The sequence below is a fragment of the Acartia tonsa genome, chromosome 6 (assembly GCF_053477335.1).
Source record: "Acartia tonsa isolate MP-2025a chromosome 6, ASM5347733v1, whole genome shotgun sequence".
In the NCBI taxonomy this organism is placed as follows: Eukaryota; Metazoa; Arthropoda; class Copepoda; order Calanoida; family Acartiidae; genus Acartia; species Acartia tonsa.
Genome location: NC_137265.1, coordinates 22,111,180 through 22,135,534, shown reverse-complemented (window position 1 = coordinate 22,135,534; position 24,355 = coordinate 22,111,180). Strand labels below are relative to the sequence as shown.

The window sequence follows — 24,355 nt, the reverse complement described above, 5'->3', positions numbered from 1 at the left end:
GAGGGTTAGCTAATTGGCCCCGCAGGGTTAGAGCCCCCCGCAGGGGCTAGAAAAAGTAGAAAAGCTACTGTAAAAAATACTACGCCAAATAAGGTGCGATGTTACGAAAGGGACTATACCCGAAAAACCTTTATATTAAAATCTTGAAAAAACATCATTGAATAAAACCACAAATAATACAAATATAAACAAATATCGGATAGTCAAACAGAGAGACGGAAATTGTCAAAATGATTTGATTGAATTTGACCATAATACTTTGATTTCAAGCAGCTTATAGTGCCTAATATAAATAACATAATGCAATACAAACGACCAATGATAACCAGTATATATTTTACCATTTGTCAATTACAAAGTATACTGGCCTATCATTAGTCATTTGTATTATATAACGTAATTTTTTTATTAGGCACTATAAGCTGCTTTCTTTGATTTTATTAATTCTTATACATTATTGCATAATTACATATGCTACCATTAAATAACAAGAAAATGTAAAAAAAATATTGAGGAACTAAGAAGATAACTATTTGTAAAGTAATTATGAACCACACACAGTATACTTCGTAAATTCTATAATATTGCCATTGTATTCCCAATCAACCCCACCCACCTTGACTCTTTTCTTCCAATTTTTTACTCTTCCTTGCAAATGGGAAGTATTTGTTTTCCAGTACGGCTTAAAACCGATTAATATCCGCTGGATTAGAACCGGTTCTAAGCCATACTACAATTTATGTAAAGCATCGTATGACAAATAATTTTCCACTAATAAAATTATAGAATTATTACCATTTTTGTTAGACCGGACCTACGGCAACTCGGAGCTTACAAATCTGGTTTTAATCCTACAATTTAATATCCATGTTAATCTGTCTATAATATAATACGTTGCGATAAATAACCAAAAATATTCGTTATATTTTCATGTGATTTTTAACACCATAGTTATTTTTAAACAAATTTTTATATTTTTCATCTTAAATACTTATGGTAACTCTTTGACATAATTTTCCTTGTTAATCTAATATATAAGATAAAGGTATTGGTTGTTGAGAATGTCCACTTTAGTTTAATGGGAAAATGCCATATTTTTTCTGGCACACCTTCTTTCAACATATTATGAGCAGAGCATCAGTCATTAGTAAAAAACAAATGTATAATACAGAGAAACTTGTTTAGAACGTGTTCTCATATTGTTCGGAAATTATATCTAAAACTAATTCTATATTCTAAAAAAGTACATTTTAAATGTATATATTTTTAAAATAAGGTAACATCTACCCCCCCTCCAAAAAAAATTTTTTTATAAAAAGATTAAGAAAGAGAATGAAAAAGATATTTGAAGGAAGCAGGGGACATTGGGCTGTTTTATAATAACGTTTTCTTATTCGATTATTGAAATTTGATTAATTGATTCTATAAGTTGAGTGTCAGAAGATTTCAACCACTAATTGTAAGCTAAAGATAATTAACAATTCAATCTTTTTAGAAACAAGAATAACATTATACTAAGAGATATAATGATGATGTCCAGTAAATAATCTCCCTCAAACTCTTTAAACACGTTCTGCCATTAATTAAGAAGTAATTTACTAACTATTATTATAGAAATGTTGGTAAAAATGTACTGTCAAATGCCTTATCCCAGTATCCCTGAGTTTTCTAAGCTTTAATTCCATTCACACATAGTGTCCTAGTTGTAGTGTGAAGTGAGAAATATTTAATTAAATACAGTTTGACCTAAACATGGCGTTTGATAAATGCATTTACTACAAATTTCCACATAAACTTTCAATGGAAATATTATTACTTGGAAGTTACACCAGATTTTAATGTTCTATAATAGAGTGAATCACGCAGCGGGCTACAATAAGGATTCTCCCCTTCAACTACAGTTACCCCCCTTCCCTTACCTTTTACTAAATGAACAAACTAAATGATGAATAACAGGGGGAAAAGCAACCTAAATTGACAATAAAAATTTCCCACGTCATAATATCCACGTATATTCTACATCCATTTTTGTAACAAATTTCCACATAAACTAATAGATACAACACGAATAATTAATAAACCCAGAACCACTTCATTATGCAATCTACATTTTCCTGGATATTTTATCTATGGTAGTCCATAAGTGTACAGCTTTGCAGTACATTGTTTCTATTTGTTAAAGCAACACGTATGATAAAAGAAAAAGATTCTGTTTAAAGTAAAATGCTTATATTTCAATCAAAATCTATATTTTTGTATTTTTTACCGATCCACTTCATTATGCAAATCAAAAGAAAATCAACGGGAAACCGTTTGTTTTGCCTTTTTATCCACTTTTAAAAATTAATTCTTATAAAATAACAATTTTTTAAGGGATTTATGCATTAATTATAATGAAAAACAGTTTCAGGTAGATTTTAATGATTTTTCGAAATAAGAAATAATTGAAAAACAGAAATTCTATCCCTATCACTTTAGAGGACAGCTGCTGACCCCCAGTCTTATGGATGAAGCTAAATACATGTTAAAAATAAAAATTAGCCTGAAAAGTATACAAAAATGTTTTTTGATGTATTAAAAAAAATCCATTTTAAAATCTTGATTTTGAGGATGATGGCCTTTAAGATGCCTTTACTGGTGGTGATGGTGAGCTAAATGTCATCAAAGTGCATGCCCATGATGAAAACTTATATATTGAACTATGGTCCAATTTTTGTAGTCATAGCAGCCTCCAGCCAAGCAATATTAAAAACGAAAAAAATTGCAATTTTAATTACTTAAAATTCATAGAGTAAATAATGTAGTTTTTAGATAATGGTTACATTTCATGTCGAGAGGCTCCACTGGAGGCTGCTATGACTACAAAAAATGGTACATAGGTTAATAGACAAGTAGTTGTAATGGTCATGTACTTAGATAACATTTAGCTCACCTTCACCACCAGTAAGAGCATCTTAAAGGCCATCATCCTAAAATCAAGATTTTAAAATGGATTTTTTTTAACACATCAAAAAACATTTTTATATACTTTTCAGGGTAATTTTTATCTTTAACATGTATTTAGCTTCATCCATAAGACTGGGGGTCAGCAGCTGTCCTCTAAAGTGATAGGGATAGAATTTCTTTTTTTCAATTATTTCTTATTTCGAAAAATCATTAAAATCTACCTTAAACTGTTTTTCATTATAATTAATGCATAAATCCCTTAAAAAAATGTTATTTTATCAGAATCATTTTTTAAAAGTGGAGAAAAGTGCAAAACAAACGTTTTCCCATTGATTTTCTTTTGATTTGCATAATGAAGTGGATCAGTAAAAAATACAAAAATTTAGATTTTGATTGAAATTTAAGCATTTTACTTTAAAAAGAATCTTTTTCTTTTATCATACGTGTTGCTTTAACAAGTAGAAACAATGTACTGTAAAGCTGTACACTTATGGACTACCGTAGACAAAATATCCAGGAAAATGTAGATTGCATAATGAAGTGGTTATGGATTTATAACAAGAAAAGCTATTGTCAGCAAATATTTATATCATCAAACCCAAATTTTCTGTCTCTCCATCCGACCTTCGGTCTGTCTATCTTGAGCTTTTGATCTCACGGGACTCTACTGGAAAAATTGTTCTCTTCTTTTAAAACAATAGAAAAAATCCCCTAAAAGCTTGAGGCGAAGCCATGTTTATAAATAAAATTACACTATGCAACAACCAAACAAAGTATTTACAGAAGGCTACGGACAATGTCATTTGACGAAATCGCAGCAAAGTGCGACTGCGGCTACCGAGCCCTGGTAATTATCACCGTATGCATGACTGAGCCTTAAAGATAAGCTAGAAAATAATATTCGTCTGTTGTCTAATGAGCCGGAAAAATGGAAAAAACTTGTTATAATACCCTCTCCATAGTTTTATCTCCATATTACAGTACAGTAACTATAAGAATAAACTTAAAATGGTTCAAAGTGATAATAAGTAATAATAAAGACAGCTTTCCGCGCTGTATCAAAATAAAAATTATAAGATTAAAACTGGTATTAATTTTATGATTTTTATCTTAACATTTGTGGAAAATTGTTTGTAAGACGATGCTGTACATGGTTTTTCAGTATGTCTGAGATAGGAACAAAACCCATTCTCAAAAAAATATAAAGCTTCCCTTAAAATCACACCAATAGACAGACAGGCAGACATCCAAGTACTTTGTACTCTATTTAGAAATACCTAAGTACATAAAACTATTCTTAAAGGAGGGTAGACTTAAAATAACACTTTGGAAACTCTAAAACAACATCATGGATAAATTTACAGGGGTAAATGGATAGGACAAAGCCTTTAAAAAAAATATTTTTTCCATAATTGGGATACTGCCTAAAATTTTGATTTTGAAAGCTGGTACACATTAGAAGAAAATAATGCAAGCAAAATAATATGTATATGTCAATGCCCTCTCCCTTCCAGTAAACTTTAGCATATTTGCTTTATGAGTGACTCATAACTACTTTCTTTATTAGAAGGATTCTTTTGATTAGGTAGGGACATATTATCTTTAAAAAATTTGTTAAAGAAAATGTGAGTGTTCAAAACGTGTTATATGGCCTTAAAATACACGTATTCTAATTATATATTATCAACGTTTTTTTTAAATCTCTGATTTCAAGGTTTTAAACAAATCAAAACTAAATATGAAATTAATTTTTAATTCAGTTCTGACGCGGGCTTAAGACAACAAAAAACCCTTACAGACGGACACTCAATATAGAGCAGTTTAGCTTTAAAAAAAGTGATTATTTAAGTTTGTCATTAGTATGTCAGGGCTAATTTTTACTGGATAGTTCATTATATATTTACAAATATTAATGAACTTTGTTTTTTTTTCCATGTTAGATTATCTTTCTCTACCTGCAGCATTATTCCTTCCCTTTGTATGCGGATATATATTTAACACTTGTCAGTATAGAATTAGGTTCAATCTAAAAATGATTTTAAGAAATTCCCAATAATAGTTAAATTATTTGTGGCGCTTTTACAAAGTAAATTCCTTAAAAATTAAATCAAACTCTTAAGAGTTTTTGAACTATTTCGTTATGTACAACTATTTATACTCATGGGGTAAATACAGAGAGGACGGGCACATTAGACTGTATATTAAACTATTCCCCAAAGTTAATAAACACTTTTCCCCTTTGTTTGGGACTTCACCTGAATCTAGATTAGATAGGTCAAACTTTTCAACTAATAATCATAAGGCATAGTTTTGTTTATCATAAATGGGATTATTACTGGGCTACAATTTTACTTACTGTCTTATCCTACTAACATTATCATGATGGAATATTCTATCCTATTATCTTAGATTTTAATTGTTTTTTTAATTCCCTTAAATTTTGCCTCATTTTCCTAAGTGAAACGACATTTATTACATAAGTAGCGCAGCAAAACTAAAAAAATATGTTTTAGAGAGTAATAGAATAGTAAATTATCCTAATATATATTTTTGTCTGTAGTACTTTGAAGCCCGTAGATGCTAGGGGTTCAGCTGAACAAAGTAGCTGCACATACAATCTTCCATTCACAGATTCTGAAAGTTTATTAACATTTCATAGAATTCATATTTTTAATTTAATTTAAATATTTAAACGATTTCTTTCAACGCTTGCTATTTTGTGAAATTAATTTGAATAAAGTATACATTTTATTTTTAATTGAATATTTTAATTAGGTGGATATACTAAATTAGCCTTTCGTCCCCTCGGCGTTTCACTCTCTTTTTAGTAGCGAAGCTACGTTATAACTCAAATATATGTCTTGTCGTCCGTAACTGTAATAGTATATTTAATTCTAATGGTATATAAATATATTGAGTTTTTAAAGTCTGCTAATGGGCAAGCAATTATTTTATAACTTACTTTGTTCCTATGTCTGATCATATGGGTGGAGAAGGGAGGATAATAATAGGATTTTTTTTTGTTTTAAATGGGATTTCCTCGGCTTCTTTATTACATAGAAATATTTTTTTTTGTGAATATTCCTTTTATCAATCTTCTGCAAATCCCAAATGGTCCATCCGTTTGTTTAACTGTGTTTGATGTTTAAATATTTTTTTTTCTATATTCCTAATTTTTACTCCCTATGGATGCTGTCATCCTTGTTGTTTCTATTCCTTTTTCCCCTCTCTCCCTCTTTACCAGTTTCATATTTCACAAGATATTTTCAAACGTTCCCGCATTCACGCGCTAAAAAATTACTTTAGAGCAACATCTAGCTAAGTAAAAATGAAAGTACGGTCTTGATATGTAACTTTAATCTTTGAATTTGCAGAATTTAGTTTAGTATGTTATACACTTTGCATGATATTCACGTCCATTCAGCATAATATCAAAAAAACTAGGTAACTTGTATCAGTCTAAATGTCTGAAAAATTTACTTCAATGTTGGAACTTTTTTTGCCGCCCTTGTAATTTTCCCTTTAATCCCCCCACCCAACAACAGGTGGGTCTTCGATTCCTCCCATCATCATGTCCTCAGAAGTGCACATTTTTCCAACAGCGCAAATTACCCCTCTCTCTTTGATTTACTCTGTCTCACAATTAAGTACTACCCGGGGATCTAAAGGGATAAGGAAAGGGCCAATCATGATACACAACATTACCCTTTATGTAGATTACAAATATTGGTTGAAACGTTAGGACATTCAAACTTGATAAGCCCATTAATCAAAGTCCCCGAAGTGTATAAGCAAACGAATAAGAAAACGATATATACGCCCAATTTCCTCTCCCTCCCTGTAACATAACTCACACTGTCCAGAAATCAGAAATGAAAATTGTTATAACAGCACAAATTACCCCCTCCCCCCCCCCCCCCCCATTTGTTTAACTTTCGTAATTAAACACTCGCACTTTTGCATTATATTGATATGCCATAGCTAAAATTTATAATGTATGCGGTAATGAAGACTCATCACACCACCCAACGTTTTAATGTTAATCTTTTAATTAATTAATGAAACATATGTAGGCAAATTAAAACATTTCAACTGCTGAAAACTCGAGATTTTATTCATTTAGATTTTAATATATCCAGCTATGTTTTTACATTTTCCACCAATCAAAATTTAGTTTTGACTCTTTTTCGTCGTTTGTGATGTCCTCAGGACCTCTAGAACACTTGTCTTTAAAAAGTGTGTCTGTCTGAGTATGGGTCTGTCCCATTTTGTTTTATTTGCATATTTAAGCCGATTTCAATCTTTTTTTAAGAAAATAATTTTATAGTCCAGTGTTGATGCCTAGGGCTGGTAGCATAGGAGGATAATCCATGTATATGATTATAAGTGTTTTTTATTCTAGGGTATAGTCCAGTGTTGATGTCTGGAGCTGGTAGCGTAGGAGGACAGTCCACCTTTATGAACACATACTCAAATAATACACAACACAGGTAAATAAACTTACCTTTGGAAAATAAATAATATGTAGTTATTAATCGCGTTGTATTAGAGACAGCTTTCCGCGGATATTACAAGAAAAAATTTAAAAATCAATCCAGTTTTGTTAGCCCAGGCCTTCGGTATTGCTTTTATGATTTTTATTTTAAATTTCGTGGATTATTGTCTGTAATACAATGTTATACCTGATTTTTTAGTATGGCTGGGAAACGGTTCTAATCCAGCAGATATTAATCGGTTCTGGACCCATACTGGAAATAGAAATATAACGAAACTATATCAATATAATAAAGCTACATTGTAAAGTAATTAAGCAAAGACAAATGCATAGCTGCAATGTGGAGCCATCGTTTTTTGGCTGGCATAAAAAAACAGGCGTCTTCTTTTATTGCAAACACATACAAACACACAATTTATGTTCATATTTTTGTTACATGACTTATCACACACACACAAGTCTATAGAGGAATCTTAAAACATACAGTGGGTTGTCTAAAAGAAGTGTGGGTACTAAGTGGTTGCATGTAGGTTTAGTCAAATGCGCTTATTAAGTCAAACAGTTCCTAATCATTTTCTCATAATTAAGAACAGTTTTACTTTATAAACGCATTTGACAAAACGGTTACACACAACTTAATACGCAAAAATATGACCAATTTTGTAAAGATTAATTGTATCAAATAAATAAAGGTTTATTAATTTACAAATTAAGCAAAAACACTTATTTTAGTGTACAAAGTTCTGTTTGTACTTTAATGTGGCTCTCAAGAGGCTAAAGCCACCAAATTTGGCTCCGCGGCCCCACATAAAGATATATATTTAATGATATGATACAACTGCATAATAAATAAGATTATGCAATAATACAACACCAAGTATTCATCTTTAAACATAGTTTTCCTTTTTTTGATTTTATTCTATAATTTATTGGGTTTTTTAAAAGAATGCAATATTGGTTAATTATTAAATAGATTATCATTAAAATCAATACTATATTTATAATACTAGAATCAATATATATAAATTGCATTGTTTATTTCAAAAAACATTCTAATTTAAAGGTACTTTATGTCACAAATGAAATAAGATATTTTCATGATTAAAAACCCCATAATTTTTGGAGATTAGCAGAAAAACTTGGGTGTTATTTCAATGATACTTCAATGGCTATAAATAGCATTGAATACTTTTATTTTGACTAAAAAAAGTAAACTTTTTTGAGTGCTTGTCAATGTTATAATTGTAAGAATTTTATATGTCTAACTATTTCTAAATCCTATTTTAGTAAACTTTGAAGAAGTCTTTTTCAATTTTTAATTAGTTTCATAAATAATATAGTTTGGTAAAGGTAAAAAGGGGAAACAAATATTTTTATAATTTTTTTAAAATTTATTGTCATATACCAGGTCATGTACAACAGTACAGACTTACGGATCTAAAGGGATAAGGACAAAAGCCGATAAGTTGATGTACATCCAAAACTTACACCTTTTGTAAATTACTATTATTAGTTGGTCACTCAACGAATGAACCAACCAATTTAAATACGATAAAAGTCCCCAAAAATATTGTCAACAAATAGGAAAACTATATTTTAAAATTTTTGGTACTAGTGTAATAAACATTGTCCCCTCTCTCCCTATTTAGCAGTGGATGTAGGTTTTAAAAGAATATAGCTAAATATGTTAGTTATGATATCCATTCGCCAACCAAACACTTTTTTACAAAATAAGTTTAAAATAGAGGAAGGGGAGGACCTTTACCTGCGGAGGCCCTAACCCTACATAGAATATACCTGACCTAAAGTAATAAAAACAAAATAAAAACTACACTTTGTTTATTTTTAATATATTTGAAAAAATCAGGAATTGGGAGGATTTGTGTGTTCAACAAGACAATTTAAAGGAAAACGCTAATGATACTTTAACATTTTTGAATAATTTGAAGACAACTTTATTCCTGTAATGTATTTCCCGAATCATATATTGACTATAAATTATGCATAATATGATATTATATACAAATAGAGATATTGGATTTATACAGATGAAAAAGCATATCTAATTTAGTCTATAGTATGCTACAAATCTGATAACCAATAATAATATGATAAACTATATATTATCTGCTTATTATTTTATTAAAACAAGGACGATAAAGTTCGGCACCTCGGGGCTAAAAAAAAACTGGTTTTAATCTTATAATTGTACATTCTATTTCCGCGGAAAGCTGTTTATAATACGATGTGAGAAATAACTATTCTTTTAAATCAACGGTTTAAAAAGGGCTAAAAAACTTGTTTTTTTTTATGATTGTACATTTTATATCCGCGGAAAGCTGTTTATAATACGATGTGAGAAATAACTATTCTTTTATATCAACGGTTGAAAAAACTGCTAGGCGACGCTGGATTCGTAGTACATTATTTTGGGAATAACTCCTAGAGCGTGGTGGTACCTCAATTTGTAAAAGAAAACCATATAAATTCAGGTACAAATAGACAGACAGAGATCCTGTTACTTTAATATAAGGATTATGTACTTATTGAAAAAAGTCTAATATTTTCCTTGTTAAACTAAAATCTGTTTGAAAAGCTTTTCAATAAATCTACTTGTATCTAGAGTACATTTAAACTAGGATAATAACATTCATGGATAACAAAGATCTTAAAATAGTTATTTCTCGAATCGTACCATAAACAGCATTCTCCGGATACAAAATGTACAATTATAAGATTAAAACCAGATTTGTGTCTCGAGATGCCGAAAGCACGGCTACAAAAACTGGTTTTACTCTTATGATTGTACATGTTTATATTCGTACAAAACTGGATACAATACTATAATGCTAGACATAATTTTTAAGTATGGCTGAGAACCGGTTCTAATCGGTTTCGAAGCGATACGGCAAAATATCTTTAAGATTCCAAGAGACACCATAGAAATTCTCATTTCTTTCTATGCGGTTTACAGATAGACTGTCATCTGTCAGTCCATCAGATATTTTGAATTGTAGATTAGCTTCACTCCTAAAAAATGTTGGATGTACCATAAAACATTTGAATTTATTTTACTTCTTAACTCTGATAAAACTAAATGGAAAACTACAACTCTTTCTTTCTCTGTGTCTCCCACTTTTTCTCTCTCTCTCTCTCTCCCACTTTCTCTCTCTCTCTCTCTCTCTCTCTCTCTCTCTCTCTCTCTTTCTCTCTCTCTCTCTTTTTCTCTCTCTTTCTCTCTCTCTCTCTCTCTTTCTCTCTCTCTCTCTCTCTCTCTCTCTCTCTCTCTCTCTCTCTTTCTCTCTCTCTCTTTTCTCTCTCTCTCTCTCTCTCTCTCTCTCTCTCTTTCTCTCTCTCTCTCTCTCTCTCTCTCTCTCTCTCTCTCTCTCTCTCTCTCTCTCTCTCTCTCTCTCTTCTCTCTCTCTCTCTCCCTAGAAACTTGGATAATAATTTAGAATTTGAAATGTTCTGATTTCACAGAGAATTAACCACACTGCCAATTTTATTCAGAAGTTGAAATTGTAAAAAAAGTTGTATAAAAAGGATGAAGTACTTATTATTTAGACAACAAGGATGATTACTTCCAATACTTTAAAGTTCTTTAAAATAAACATAAACATTCACACAGAGAAGAAAAGGGGGGGGGGAGAAAAAAAAGAGAGAGAGAGATAGCGAGAGAGATACAGATACACTCGCTTATAGAGTAGCTTTGCTATTTAAAGATACATAATAAAATTATATAAACATTTGTTTAAAAATATAACATATAAATTGGGGGTTTTTAACTTAATTTTACATTTTCTTTTTAAACTTCACATTTTCCCTTTTCTAAACCACTTAAAAGTTTGCCTCCCCGTTTTCTTGATCCATATAAAGAGTGTTAACCTAATAAATGTCAGTAGGACTTCCATACTAATATTTACAAAGAGACTCACTTCTTGTCACTTACAGTTATACAGGATCAATGTTATTTAAACTTTATTTAGTTTTCATTTTTATCAATTTACATATTTTTTTTCATATTTAGAAAATAAATAGACCTGATACATAAAATTAGAATAAAATTAGTTCTCCATTTTAGGTTTTAAGTTTCACATAGGTTCTAGGATGGTTTTAGGCTATAATTCTGCCCTTTTCTTTCTCCTTAGTTGTATAGTTTAAAGAAAATTGTGTCTTGACTAAAATATTATTTAAATTGTCATGAGTCTTTTTAAAAAATTAATTAGCAACTAGTAGATCTAGATGCACATATAGCATTGAGGGAAGAAAAGCAATAAAATAGTCTAAAACTATGCAAAAACCTGAATTTAATAACTTGATCAGTTCAGTGGTTAGCGAGTTATTAGCAAATATACAAATAAAACTTAATACTTTACATTATATTATTAAATAACTTTAAAATATTAAGATGTTTCAATTTTAGTTGCATTTTTACTTCGCATTTCACCTTTGCTTTTTATTAAAACATATATGTGCTTATTATACTTTTATTTGTAAAGTTTACAACTTTTTTTTTAAAAACCTTGGATAGGTTTGAGTCTAATAAAATATTTGGTCCATGTAATTGACATTTTTTTCTGACAACTTACAATTCAAATACAAATAATCAAATACAATTTGAGCAAGTGGGGGAAAAAACTTTCAATAACTTTTTATTATTCCCAATATTTGTGAATATGTATGTTTTGTTGGAGTGAATGATGAAAAACAACTATTTGTATAATATAATTTATAATATAAATAAGGGTGGTGATTACAGCTCTCGGCAAAATTAGTGGGGTTGATACACCCCCCTCTTCCTAGGTGTCAACCCCTACACCCCCCCCCTTATCACAGACAAAATGGGTTAAAAAGTTAAGAAAGGCAGTATATGAAAAAAATTTGCGAACTTCGAGCAGCGTTTTGCCAATCTAATGGTTGTATCATATCAACTTTAGATGAAAAGTCTTTTTATCGTATTTCAATTTTATATTATTACTAGATGTTGTTTAATCTCTTTTTATATATCTTTTATGTTTGTTGTCGTAATGACCTTGCTTCATATATATTTAATAACATTTTAAATTTTAGTATTGCATACAACCCTTGGTCAGGAACTGGAAGCATACCAGGAATTCAAACGGCAAGCCTTCAAGGTATTCCAGGTAAATAATTTATTAACATTCTGTTTTGAAATTAGATTTAGAATCATGTTTGATTTTAATTCAAATATAAATTGACTTATTTTCCAGTATAGCTTCGAGACTGATTGATATCCGCTGGATTAGAACCGACTCAGAGCCATACTAAAAAATCATGTATACCATCGTGTTAGAGACAATTTTCCACGATTATTAAAATAGAATTAAAAACTGTTTTTTGGCCTAGGCCTTCGGTCTTTCAGGGCTAACAAAGCTGGGTAAAATATTATAATTTTCCATTTTAATATCCGCGGACAGCTGTCTGTAATACGATGCGATAAATAACTATTTTAGGCCAACTATCTGGGCATCACCAACAGCTGACAGCTGGAACAGCACCGCAGCTGTTGTCTAGTTGTCAAGGCCTGACCGGGACCAACATGATTGCCTCCAGTCTGCAGACACATCCTCACCTCTCTGTGTCCTGCCATCAACTTCCAAACACTTCCATACAGTCTGGTAAGTTCTGGACACTGAGCCACAAAATAACCTACACTCCAATTATAATGAACAAATTCTTATTTGGTTTAAAATCAATAAAAGAAATTTAACCTTTTTATCTTCAAGCGATTTACTTCGAGATACCAATGACAGAACTAGTTCATAAAGTTTATTCGGAAGATTCATCTTCTCTGGTTATAAGATTCAACAAATGCAGATGAGTAGTGCATTAGTAAAATCTAACGGCACTAAATTAATGCCAATCAAAAACATTATGACAATATTTCACAATATATATTGTGAGTTATTTGTTATTTAATACTTTTGAATTAAATAAAAATCCTTATTTTACAGGAAGCAAGCTGATAACAACTACAGCTATGACTAAACAGTTGACTAGTGCGGGTCACGTGACACAGTCCAAACAGCTGACTAACAGCTGTAACCAGCTGGTCCCTGTGCCAGCGTCCAGTAGCAATAGTACATCCTCAGCTGGTGGGGGAGGCAGGCTGTGCAGCCCGGAATCAACAACGTCGCCACCTCTCATTCAATCAGACACAGAAACAGTTCATGGTAAGAATTTATTAAAAGATACTTCCAACACTTTGTATGATTCCTGTGAAAGTTACGAATTATTTGGGAAGCGTAACAACTCTATATTTGTCACTCAAAAATCAGTACGTCCATAAATATTATTTATTTTTAGAAGCGAAGCTACATTATAATTCACTTTGTCTATCCATCAGTCCGTAACACTATGGGGGAAATAAGATTTTCTCAGCTGCTATTAAAGCCAGCCGTCTGATTTTTCTTTTCAAACATTCTCAGCATAAAAGGGCATAATTGAGTATATAATATCCATTGCAGACCAACTAATTTGAAACAGCTTTTCAGTCTATATTAAGAATGTCTTAATTAATGAATTCCAGTCTGGGATTGTAATAATTGTGTTTTATGACATATCAATTAAATTATTTAATTTATTTTATTTTCAGCTGATTCATCTAGTAGTTGTAAGAATGGTGACTCCAAGGATAACACATCCAGGTAAGAACATAGTTAGTTAGTTAACCAGTGCACATTGGGGCAAATCAACCAAAAAGGGGATTTAATTATTTAGTACCCTTAAAATTAATCTCACAAAAATTTCATTTTATACTTTTTTGTACGTAATTTAACAACAAACAAATTTGCTTTTATGTTTTTTTCTGTCATTTGAAAGAAACATTGAGATAAAGGTCATTTTATGAAGGTAGATAGAAAATTACCAGATTGACCCCTCCCGAAAATAGCCCCCCCTTACCCTATCCATCTATCTATCCATCAATCCATCCATCAATCTATCCATCAATCTATCCATATATCTATCCATCTATCTATCCATCCATCTATCCATCTATCTATCCATCTATCTATCCATCTATCTATCCATCTATCTATCCATCTATCTATCCATCTATCTATCCATCTATCTATCCATCTATCTATCAATCTTTCTATCCATCTATCTATCCATCTATCTATCCATCTATCTATCCATCTGTCTATCCATCTATATATCGATCCATCTATCTATTCATCAACTATTCATCTCTTTATCCATCAACTATCAATTTATCCATCCATCAATCTATCCCTCTATCTATCCATCTGTCTATCTATTTACTTATCCATCTATCTATCCATATATCTATTCATCTACCTATCCATCTACCTATCCATCTATCTATCCATCTATCTATCCATCTATCTATCCATCTATCTATCCATCTATCTATCCATCTATCTATCCATCTATCTATCCATCTATCTATCCATCTATCTATCCATCAACTATCTTGAATTTCGTGTTTAAAATGTCTAATTAGGGGTTTTGATTATCAGAGCAATATGAGAATTTTTTAGTAGCGCAGCTACCCTATCACTAGCTTTTTGGGCACTTAAAAGTGTAATTATGTCAATTGTAGTCCGATTTTAGTGTTCAAAGTGTCCAATTTGGGGTCATGAAATTCATTTCAGTAGGATGGGAGGGGATGGTGTAAATGGGGGTGGATGGGGATCTTTATTTTAGCAAGCTACAAGTTTCACTTTATTTTTATGTTTAATAAATCCATTATAAATGTGGTCATGATTAACATAAATTTTTATTAACTAATATCTATATATTATTTATAATGATATTATGATTCTTGTTTACTGTTCATATGAATACTAGCGGCTTCGCCCCTAGCCTCTAGGGGATTTGCCCCAAGAGGTAATTAAACAAGGATGACAACATCCATGAAAGAAGCGAAGCTCTGAAATGGAAGGACAAACAAACATTAACACTTGTGAAGTGTCAGAACTGAATATTAATGCATGTCTATACAAAATTGTAATTAAAACTGATTAAATACATGTTACTGTTTAAGGACATACTGACGTTTTTAGGACTTGATTATAGAGATGCTTCGCTTATAACATTACACCTAATTGAAATAGGAATCAGAAATCAAAAAATCAGATGAATAGGATATTTTTAACATTCAAAACCATTATTTGTTGTCAAAAAGTAAAAATCAGCTTGTTATAAATGGATGTACGGACTTTCTGGTAACGATTATAGAGTTGCTGTGCTTTCTAAGTCGTACCCAACTGTTGTAGAAATCAGCATGTAAAGTTTGAGATTGATAGGACAGTTCTAGCCTGTTTAAGTTAAGTAAAAGAGCTATCTGTACCAGACGTACGGACGGACCGACCCTAATTATAGAAATATGAAAAAATTGAGAAGGATTTTTATTTTTGAAAAAGAGCTTTAAACAACCACAGGACCAGTAGATATATTCCCTGAAGAGTATAATTCAATCGGTTTAGTGGTTAGCGAGATCTTAAGAGATGGGCGGACAGACAAACATACATCAAGATACTTTGTATTATATATTAACACCTAGGGATCTAAGGAACAAAACAATAACCGATTAATATGTACATCCCCAATATTGATACATATTTTATAAATTATATTACAAAATTATTTGTCTGTAGATGACAATTAGTGGTTGAAAAGTTTTAACACTTATCTTAATGAACCAACCAATAAAAAATCAATTAAATTTCCTGAAGTTCTTATGCTAACGAATATAAAAACGTTATTATAAAACTTTGAAGGTTGGGGACTAGTGTAATTAACAGTCCCCTCCCTTTCTAAATAAAACTGCTGATGTTAAACATGAATACCATGTAACTACATAATTTAAAAACAAAGCATTACCAATAGACAGACAGATAGACTACTTGCTAATTCCAATTTAGAATGATTATAAGAACCTCACGTTATTTGCATATTAACTTTACCTTTCCGCAGTGAGGTAGGGGACATTGGGCTGTTTATAACACTAGTCCCCAAAGTTTTACAGTTGTGTGTTCAAACGTTTTAACTACTAACTTTAATCTACACAAGGGGTAATTTTGTGTATTATCATTGGGGATGTACAAAAATTTATTGACCTTTGTCCTATCCCTTTAGATCCCTGATATTTGTAATAATCTATAGAAACGATTATTTAGTTACATTAAAACATCAAAAATAAAGAAGTTTAGATTCAGGTTTAGCCCCCCCCCCCCTCTCCTTCCCATTATTTAGTACGTGCAAAAGAACTTGAAAATATTTATTATTAACTTTAATACTAAGTCAGAATAAATATTTCCCAATATGTCTATGTTTTTGTGTCTTTTATTTATTTGAATTATATCTTAAGTTTTGACTTTAAAAGTGCATTTAAACTCTTTTTCTTACAAACTTTTCGTGCACTTACGTTCAGAAAACGGACTAAAAACCCTTACGGGGGCGCAGGGGGGTAAGTGAAACCAGTACTGGCGATTAAAATATGTCTTTGGGTAATCAAATATCGTTTTTTTAGCCGGCGACACCCGGCGAAAACATATTTCCTCTTACTGTCTACTTAAAAGTTGATTAAAAAACAAACAAAAAAAATAAAATCTTGACTTCAACTAGAATTATTTAGGACTAATTTCTTCAATTTGTGTTTTTTTTCTTTTATACTGTCAAAATATATGTAATGCATGACTCATCAAAAGTTATTTTGTCTAATTACGTTAATTCTAAGAGATTTTATAATACTTTTAAAATTGTTGGTGAAACACAAAAAGTATGCCTTTTTCTGTAAGAAAATTTTTGCATTTCTTGACTTCCATGCATTAGAATGCTTACTTGAAAAGCGTATTTTTATGATTCCTTTGAAATCTGATGTACATTGGGTATGATAATACTCATAGAATGTTTAAAACTTGATTTGGGGGTGGTGAATTGATGCCCCTAGTTGCCCCTATGTGCAGTGGTGGACCAACCACATCTCGCCACTCTAAGGTTAGATTTGTTACACATAGGGTATGGCACATAAATCTCATTATGATACGAAGTGTGGGGACATTGGACTGTAAATAACACTACATCTAATTTTGATTGGTTGCTTATAAACTAAGTATGTCCTAAGTTTTCAAACAATAGGGTACCATAGTTTATCATCACAGGAGATGTATATCAATTTATCATCCATTGTCATATCCATTATGATCACTGGATGTAACACAACTTAACACCCAAAAAAACAAAAATAAATCAGAGTGTACTATACAGTATACAGTGTAATGAATAGTAAGATATATAAGTTTTCCGGAATTTTAAAGTTAGGGGGAGATTTGAAATCTGCATCAAATTTTGAGGATTTTTTATAAAATTAGTTTTTTCTATAATTTTTTATCTAAAAGCGGAAATGCAATTTAAGTTAATTAATTTTGGCATCTGTGATTGGTGGATTTAAAAAATCTGCGCTCTGATTGGATGGCGTACATCATTCAACCAATTAGAGCGCAGGTAGTTTAAAATCCACCTATCCTATTGGTCAAAATTAATTAACTTAAAATGCATTTCCGCTTTTAGATAAAGAATTATACGAAAAACGAATTTTATAAAAAAATCCTTAAAATTTGATGCAGATTTCAAATCTCCCCCTAACATTAAAATTCCGGAAAACTTATATATCTTAATGAATAGACCTAGCAGGATTATTTTTTTATTGAGTCAAGCAAAGAAACTGAAAACAAAAGTTGTGTTTCGACCCAGGGATCTTAAGGGATTAGGCAATGAAAAACAAATTTAGATTTATCTCCAATGATGATATAAAAGATTACTCCTTCTGTGGGTTAAACGAACACAGTAATAGTGTCTGACTGATTATGACGTAACAAAAAAAATTAGCCAATGAGAGGCCACTGTAAATTTTACCATTGGTCAATAACGGCCTCTCATTGGTTAATTTTTTTTGTTACGTCATAATCAGTCCGACACTATTACTGTGTTCAGGTTAAACTTATTGGTTTAATGTTCGAAAATTAATAGATCTCAAAGTTCTTTAGCCAACATAAAATTATAAAGTGGTTGTAATACTTTGGGGACTAGTGTAATTTACAGCTCAGTGTTCCCTCCCTCCCTGGTTACGACCAGAGTTTCTGCTGCAGAACAATTTATCTTTCCAGGGCTTAGGCCTTAAAACATTATTGTGTTAAGGTTCGATCATTGAAAATTACCAGGTCTTGTTACACCACTTTGCAGATTAAAATATTATTTGTTTAGAAAATTACTGAAGGGTAATATAGGTTCAAGTATACATGCTCAAGTTTCGACTTTCAGAAGATTGAATACCACATAGAGTATCCCCTCTAAACCTAGGGAGGAAGGGTACATTTTCCTGTACAGTACACCCAAGTATAAAAAATACTCTCTCATTCGATAGCTTAAATAAAACTTAAGTACTTATTACATTTTGTTTGGTTTGTTAAAACTTGCGGTATTAGAACTTTTAGACACATAATTTTAATTACACAAACATTTTAATCTAAAGAAGAGTTAATTTTGTTTATTATAATTGGGTATGTATCACCCTAAAATATTTTTGACCTGCTGGTATTCAAACAACCTTCCAACTGCAGTGACTTTGTTGATATAACAACATCAATAAAGTATAACACTACGAAGACAACGTTTAAAGATTACCCAAAAACATTAGAATTAATTATCTAAGTTTACATTTAAGGCCTGAACTTGAAAAGGGGATGCACGGCCACGTCAACCCAGGGAGGGAGGGGACAATGGGCTATTTATTACACTAGTCCCAAAGGTCCAAAGTTTTTTTTAGAACGTTATTCTTTTGTCTTGACAACTTTGGGGACTTTTATTAAATTCAATTAGTTGGTTCATTATGTTGGATGTCCTTACTTTTCAACCGCAGAAGGGTAATGTTGTGTATCATCATTGGGGACGTACATTTATTACTCGGCCATTGTCTTATCCCTAGACCCCTGATGTCAACCCTTTTCTTACAATATGATACAAACATAAAAAGTTTTGTTGCTATTGTTTAACTCAGAGCACAGTTGTATTTCTATTCTTTTATTCACCCTCTTTTTATACAATACAACTTTGACAAGCACAGTGGGCTTTTCAAGTAGTTTTTAATAAGATAATCCTGTCAAAACTGTGTTGATATACCATTTAATGTCGTCAGCTGTGATTTATTGACATACAATAGTAATTATCATCCCTCCCCTATCCTAGAAAAGTTCGTTTAGCATTTTCTCTCCGTGGAAGGGGGGGGGGGGGGCATTCCCATTGAAATAGTCTATTACCCGACCATAGCCAATACTAAGCTGTTTCTGATACCTTACTGATGTTACATATCTCACAAAAGCACAATTTACTTATTTGTTTCATAGTACATATATCTCAGCCATTGTTCTTTTTCTTATATTTAGAAGTATAAATTAACAATTTAAAGATATCCAAATAATGATATTAAGATTAAAGTATTGTGTGAATATAATATCAGCATAAAATATAAACAGGGAACTAAAAACATCAATACTTTATCCCTTAGACATTTCAGACAAACTAAGATAGATTATTTACAAACATAGTTTATTTTTAAATCCATAAATAATATATATAATAGTTATTTATCGCATCGTATTATAGACAGCTTTCCGCAGAGATTAAAATAAAAAAAATATATATGATTAGCACCAGTTTTGTTAGAACAAGGGGCCGAAGTCTCGAAATAACAAAACTAGAATAAATATTATCATTTTTTTTCGATATTCGTAGAATTCTGTCCATAATAGTATACGATAAATGATTTTTTAGTATTGCTTAGAACCGGTTATAATCTATCGGTTTAAAAAGCCATACTGGAAATGAATTTTTAAGACAAACAAGGACTGATTCTTGACTAATTTTTATCCACATAACGTTACAGATCTTGCCTAGTTGCTTGTTTAAAATATTGACCTTGTCTTCTTTATGTTTCCAATTAATTTTAACTGTGATAACAATTGCCAAAATCCCTTAAATAGCCAAATTAACACCTCACCCTTCCAACTTCCTCAAATTTAAATTGTTTCACTTGAAATTATAAGCACAATATCAGAGAGGAGGGGGCATTGGGCTTTTTATTACTAGTTCCCACAGTTTTATCATAACTTTGGCTTAACAACTTTGGGGACTTTTATGGAATTTTGATTGGTTGGTTTTTTAAGTTAAATGTCCAGACGTTTCAACCATTAATTGCAATCTAAGGAAGCGGTCCATTTGAATATGATCATTAGTGATATACATCAATTTAACGGCCAGCGTCTAAGCCCTTTACATCCCTGCAAAATGTACTGCCAGCCATTAAGAGTATTTAATAAAGAAGAAAGCTAGGTTAAGATTATAAAGATCTCGCGCTTCTTTCCAGAAAGTAGAAAATTAATAAAATTGTATTTTCTAAAAATGTCAAAGCTCAACTTTTTACCATTTAATCTTTAACAATAAACTAAATTAAGACGCCTAGTGGCTTAATTCTGTACTACATTTAATTGAAATTATCATTATAAATAGTTAAAGAATGCCTGTTAGGTTAAATAAGGAAGACAATATCTATAATTAACATAACCATTGTAACATAAAATTAAGATTTATTTCAAGTTGACAAATATTATAAGCCAACGAATGAGATAACGAGTTTTTAAAACTTTAGAGACCAGTATAATTTACTTATTCATTATTTTAACCTGATAAGAAAGTAAAATAAATAGATCAAGAGGATTAATAGAAAATATACGACAAATTGGACAACCCCAGAGCCTAGCATATCCGACAGAAGGACACGAACTGTAACAGAGTAGCTTTACTTTTAAACGTTTCTGTGCTGCTTGCTGTTGGTATGATTAGGTTAATATTGTTTCTAAAGGCCCTGTAGGGACACTACCCTGCAATTTAATGGGTCACTTCAGAAGATTTGAGGGGGGGGGGGGGGTACGAGGTTCAATAGCAAAACTTGTAAGTTTTATGCCTCCCTTCACTGGCCCTTTATCCTTATCAGTCTTTGCAAAATAGTGATTTAATGCATAAAAAAAGCATGGCTGGCTAGCCGCAGTTTTTAGAATTAAAAAAATCAAAAGATGGAGGTGGTATTTGCTATTTCATTCTTCAATCGCAATTTTTGCGGCTGTATATTGTTCAAAATTGAATTGCAGCTATGGAATTTGAAGAAGCCGCACGGCTAAACTGCTGTATAAATGACGTTGCAGCTGTTTTAAGCTCCAAACCTGCGGACAATCTGTTGCCATATTATTAAAAATGTTTTAGAGTAATTATTAAAGAAGCATTGCCCGGCTAGCAAATTTTAGCGATTGCGGCTGCAGAGCCCTGTTAAAAAGTTTGCAACTTTTAACAAGGGTCTGGAAAAAAGTTTTTATTGGGATAAATAATACCAGAGGCACAGCTTACTGTGGATATAAAATAATATAAAAACAATCTAATTTATTGAAGAAGAAAAAAGGTTTTAGTCCATAATACTACTACTAATTTTAGTTAATCAAAAAATGAACAAAGACACAATATCACAAGCCCTTTGAATACACGACCTTTATTTGAACGTCATTAATGTTCATAGTATTTAGTAAATACTATTAAATTTGACAACAAAATAATTTACCAGACAAAGAAGCATAATGTACAATTTTTAATGTCTCTAATATGACGCGGTCAGACAAAGTTTTACCCATGATACAAAAAATCAAAAGTCCAGTTTACAATAACATTAAATAGCAAAATTTTGTAGATATATGCAGTAAATCGTTTGAGTTTTGAAAACATTTATTTAACGAAATGGACTGTAGGACTAAATTTAACAAGAATAAGCACAAGCAATAAACTATATTACAATATTTTTAATATGACACAAAACAGTAGTCAAGAATTGGTAGTTATCGCATCGTAATATATAATTAGACAGCTTTCTGCGAATACTAAAGATTTTAAGATTGTTGTCCCCGATGAGCCTAAGGCCCAGGCTAACAAAACTGCAAAGACAAGTATTTTTGAAGTTCACCATATGGCAGACGGACTTTAAAAAGTTATTTGAAAGCAACGCTTCCAATATTGCTTATAAAAAGTATTAAATATCGTTTATCAATGACAGATGGACCTACGAGCATATACATATATGTTATTCTGTAGCTGCGCTTTTAAAAATTTACTGCTACATAAGTTGTAATAAATGTTTATACCTTGACACTGTTTGTTAGAAATTAAAACAGGCAATATCCCCTTTACAGAAAGTGGACCCCTTGACACTGTTTGTTAGGAATTAAAACAGGCAATATCCCTTATACAGAAAGTGGACCCCTTGACACTGTTTGTTAGGAATTAAAACAGGCAATATCCCCTTTACAGAAAGTGGACCCCTTGACACTGTTAGGAATTAAAACAGGCAGTATCCTCTTAACAGACAGTGGACCCCTTAACTCTGTTTGTTAGGATTTAAAACAGACAGTATCCTCTTTACAGACGGTTGACCCCTTGACACTGTTTGTTAGGAATTAAAACAGGCAATATCCTCTTTACAGACAGTGGACCCATTGACACTGTTTGTTAGAAATTAAAACTGGCAATATCCCTTATACAGAAAGTGGACCTTTGACACTTTTTGTTAGGAATTAAAATAGGCAATATCCTCTTTACAAACAGTGGACCCCTTGACACTGTTTGTTAGGAATTAAAATAGGCAATATCCCTTTTACAGAAAGTGGACCCCTTGACACTGTTTGTAAGGAATTAAAATAGGCAATATCCCCTTTACAGAAAGTGGACCCCTTGACACTGTTTGTTAGAAATTAAAATAGGCAATATCCCCTTTATAGAAAATGAACCCCTTGACACTGTTTATTAGGAATTAAAATTGGCAATATCCCCTTTATAGAAAATAAACCCCTTGACACTGTTTATTAGGAATTAAAATAGGCAATATCCCCTTTATAGAAAATAAACCCCTTGACACTGTTTATTAGGAATTAAAATAGGCAATATCCTCTTTATAAACAGTGGGGTTATCAAGAGCAAAAATTGGCCTTGTAAAAAGGTGGACGGTGGACCATAAATTGATGTATATTCCCAATGTAAGAACTCAACCGAATTAACCAATCAACCAAAATACATTAAATGCCCCCGAAGTTGTTAAGCCAAAAAATAAAAATGTTAGTATAAAACTTTGGGGACTAGTGTAATAAACAGCCCAATGTCCTTTTCCTTCCTTTAAAAAAGCCCATGTGGAAAAAGGGGGGTTATTGCCTTATTATCATTAAAAAGGAATCTACCAAAAAAAAGTTTGAGAATTAAAACTTACAATCTAACAACTTTCTTTTACAGAAGAAAAAAAAACTTTTAATTCTACACAAGTTTAGAAAAATAAGACACTTGGTGTCCTGTCTTTTCCGCATAAAGTTTTTTTAATACTGTAAAAAGACGTCCAAGCTTTTTATTTAGGGTGGGAGGAGGGTTAAATGAGAGGTTTAATCTTATGTTCTTTCAACAATTTAGGAGTGCCTAAAACTTTTTCGGGGGTTAAATATCCCTTTGACTTCCCAACACTGACTACAAGGTTATGTTTTCGTATTTTTTTGGACAATATAATTAAAACCTTTTATTTTTTATGTTTTGTGTCTTTTAGCTTATTTGATAAACGTGCAGTAATGATATTTTGACTGGAACCAATGCACACTGCTTAAGTTAGTTTTTGTACATTGTTAATATTAATCATATATATATATATTTGTTTCTCAAGAAAAAATATTTTTGTCATTTAGGAATTAATATAGAATTAGTGGATATTTTGACAGAGGAATTTTTGTAGTCAATTTGTGTTGATAATATAGTCCTTATATGTTGGTCAATATGTTTGTTTACGGTCATGGGAGG

At 31.4% G+C, this 24,355-nt stretch overlaps 1 protein-coding gene across 1 annotated transcript in view; it reads left to right on the top strand.

Moving 5' to 3' along the window:
* The window catches only part of LOC145322092 (uncharacterized), a 50,106-nt gene that overhangs the window by 3,100 nt on the left and 22,651 nt on the right, over positions 1–24,355 (top strand). Inside the window, exons 2-6 of the mRNA XM_080163864.1 lie at positions 7,349–7,436; positions 12,512–12,585; positions 12,916–13,080; positions 13,417–13,635; positions 14,058–14,109. Coding sequence (XP_080019990.1) covers positions 7,349–7,436; positions 12,512–12,585; positions 12,916–13,080; positions 13,417–13,635; positions 14,058–14,109 — 598 coding nt within the window. The remainder of the gene's footprint in view (positions 1–7,348; positions 7,437–12,511; positions 12,586–12,915; positions 13,081–13,416; positions 13,636–14,057; positions 14,110–24,355) is intronic.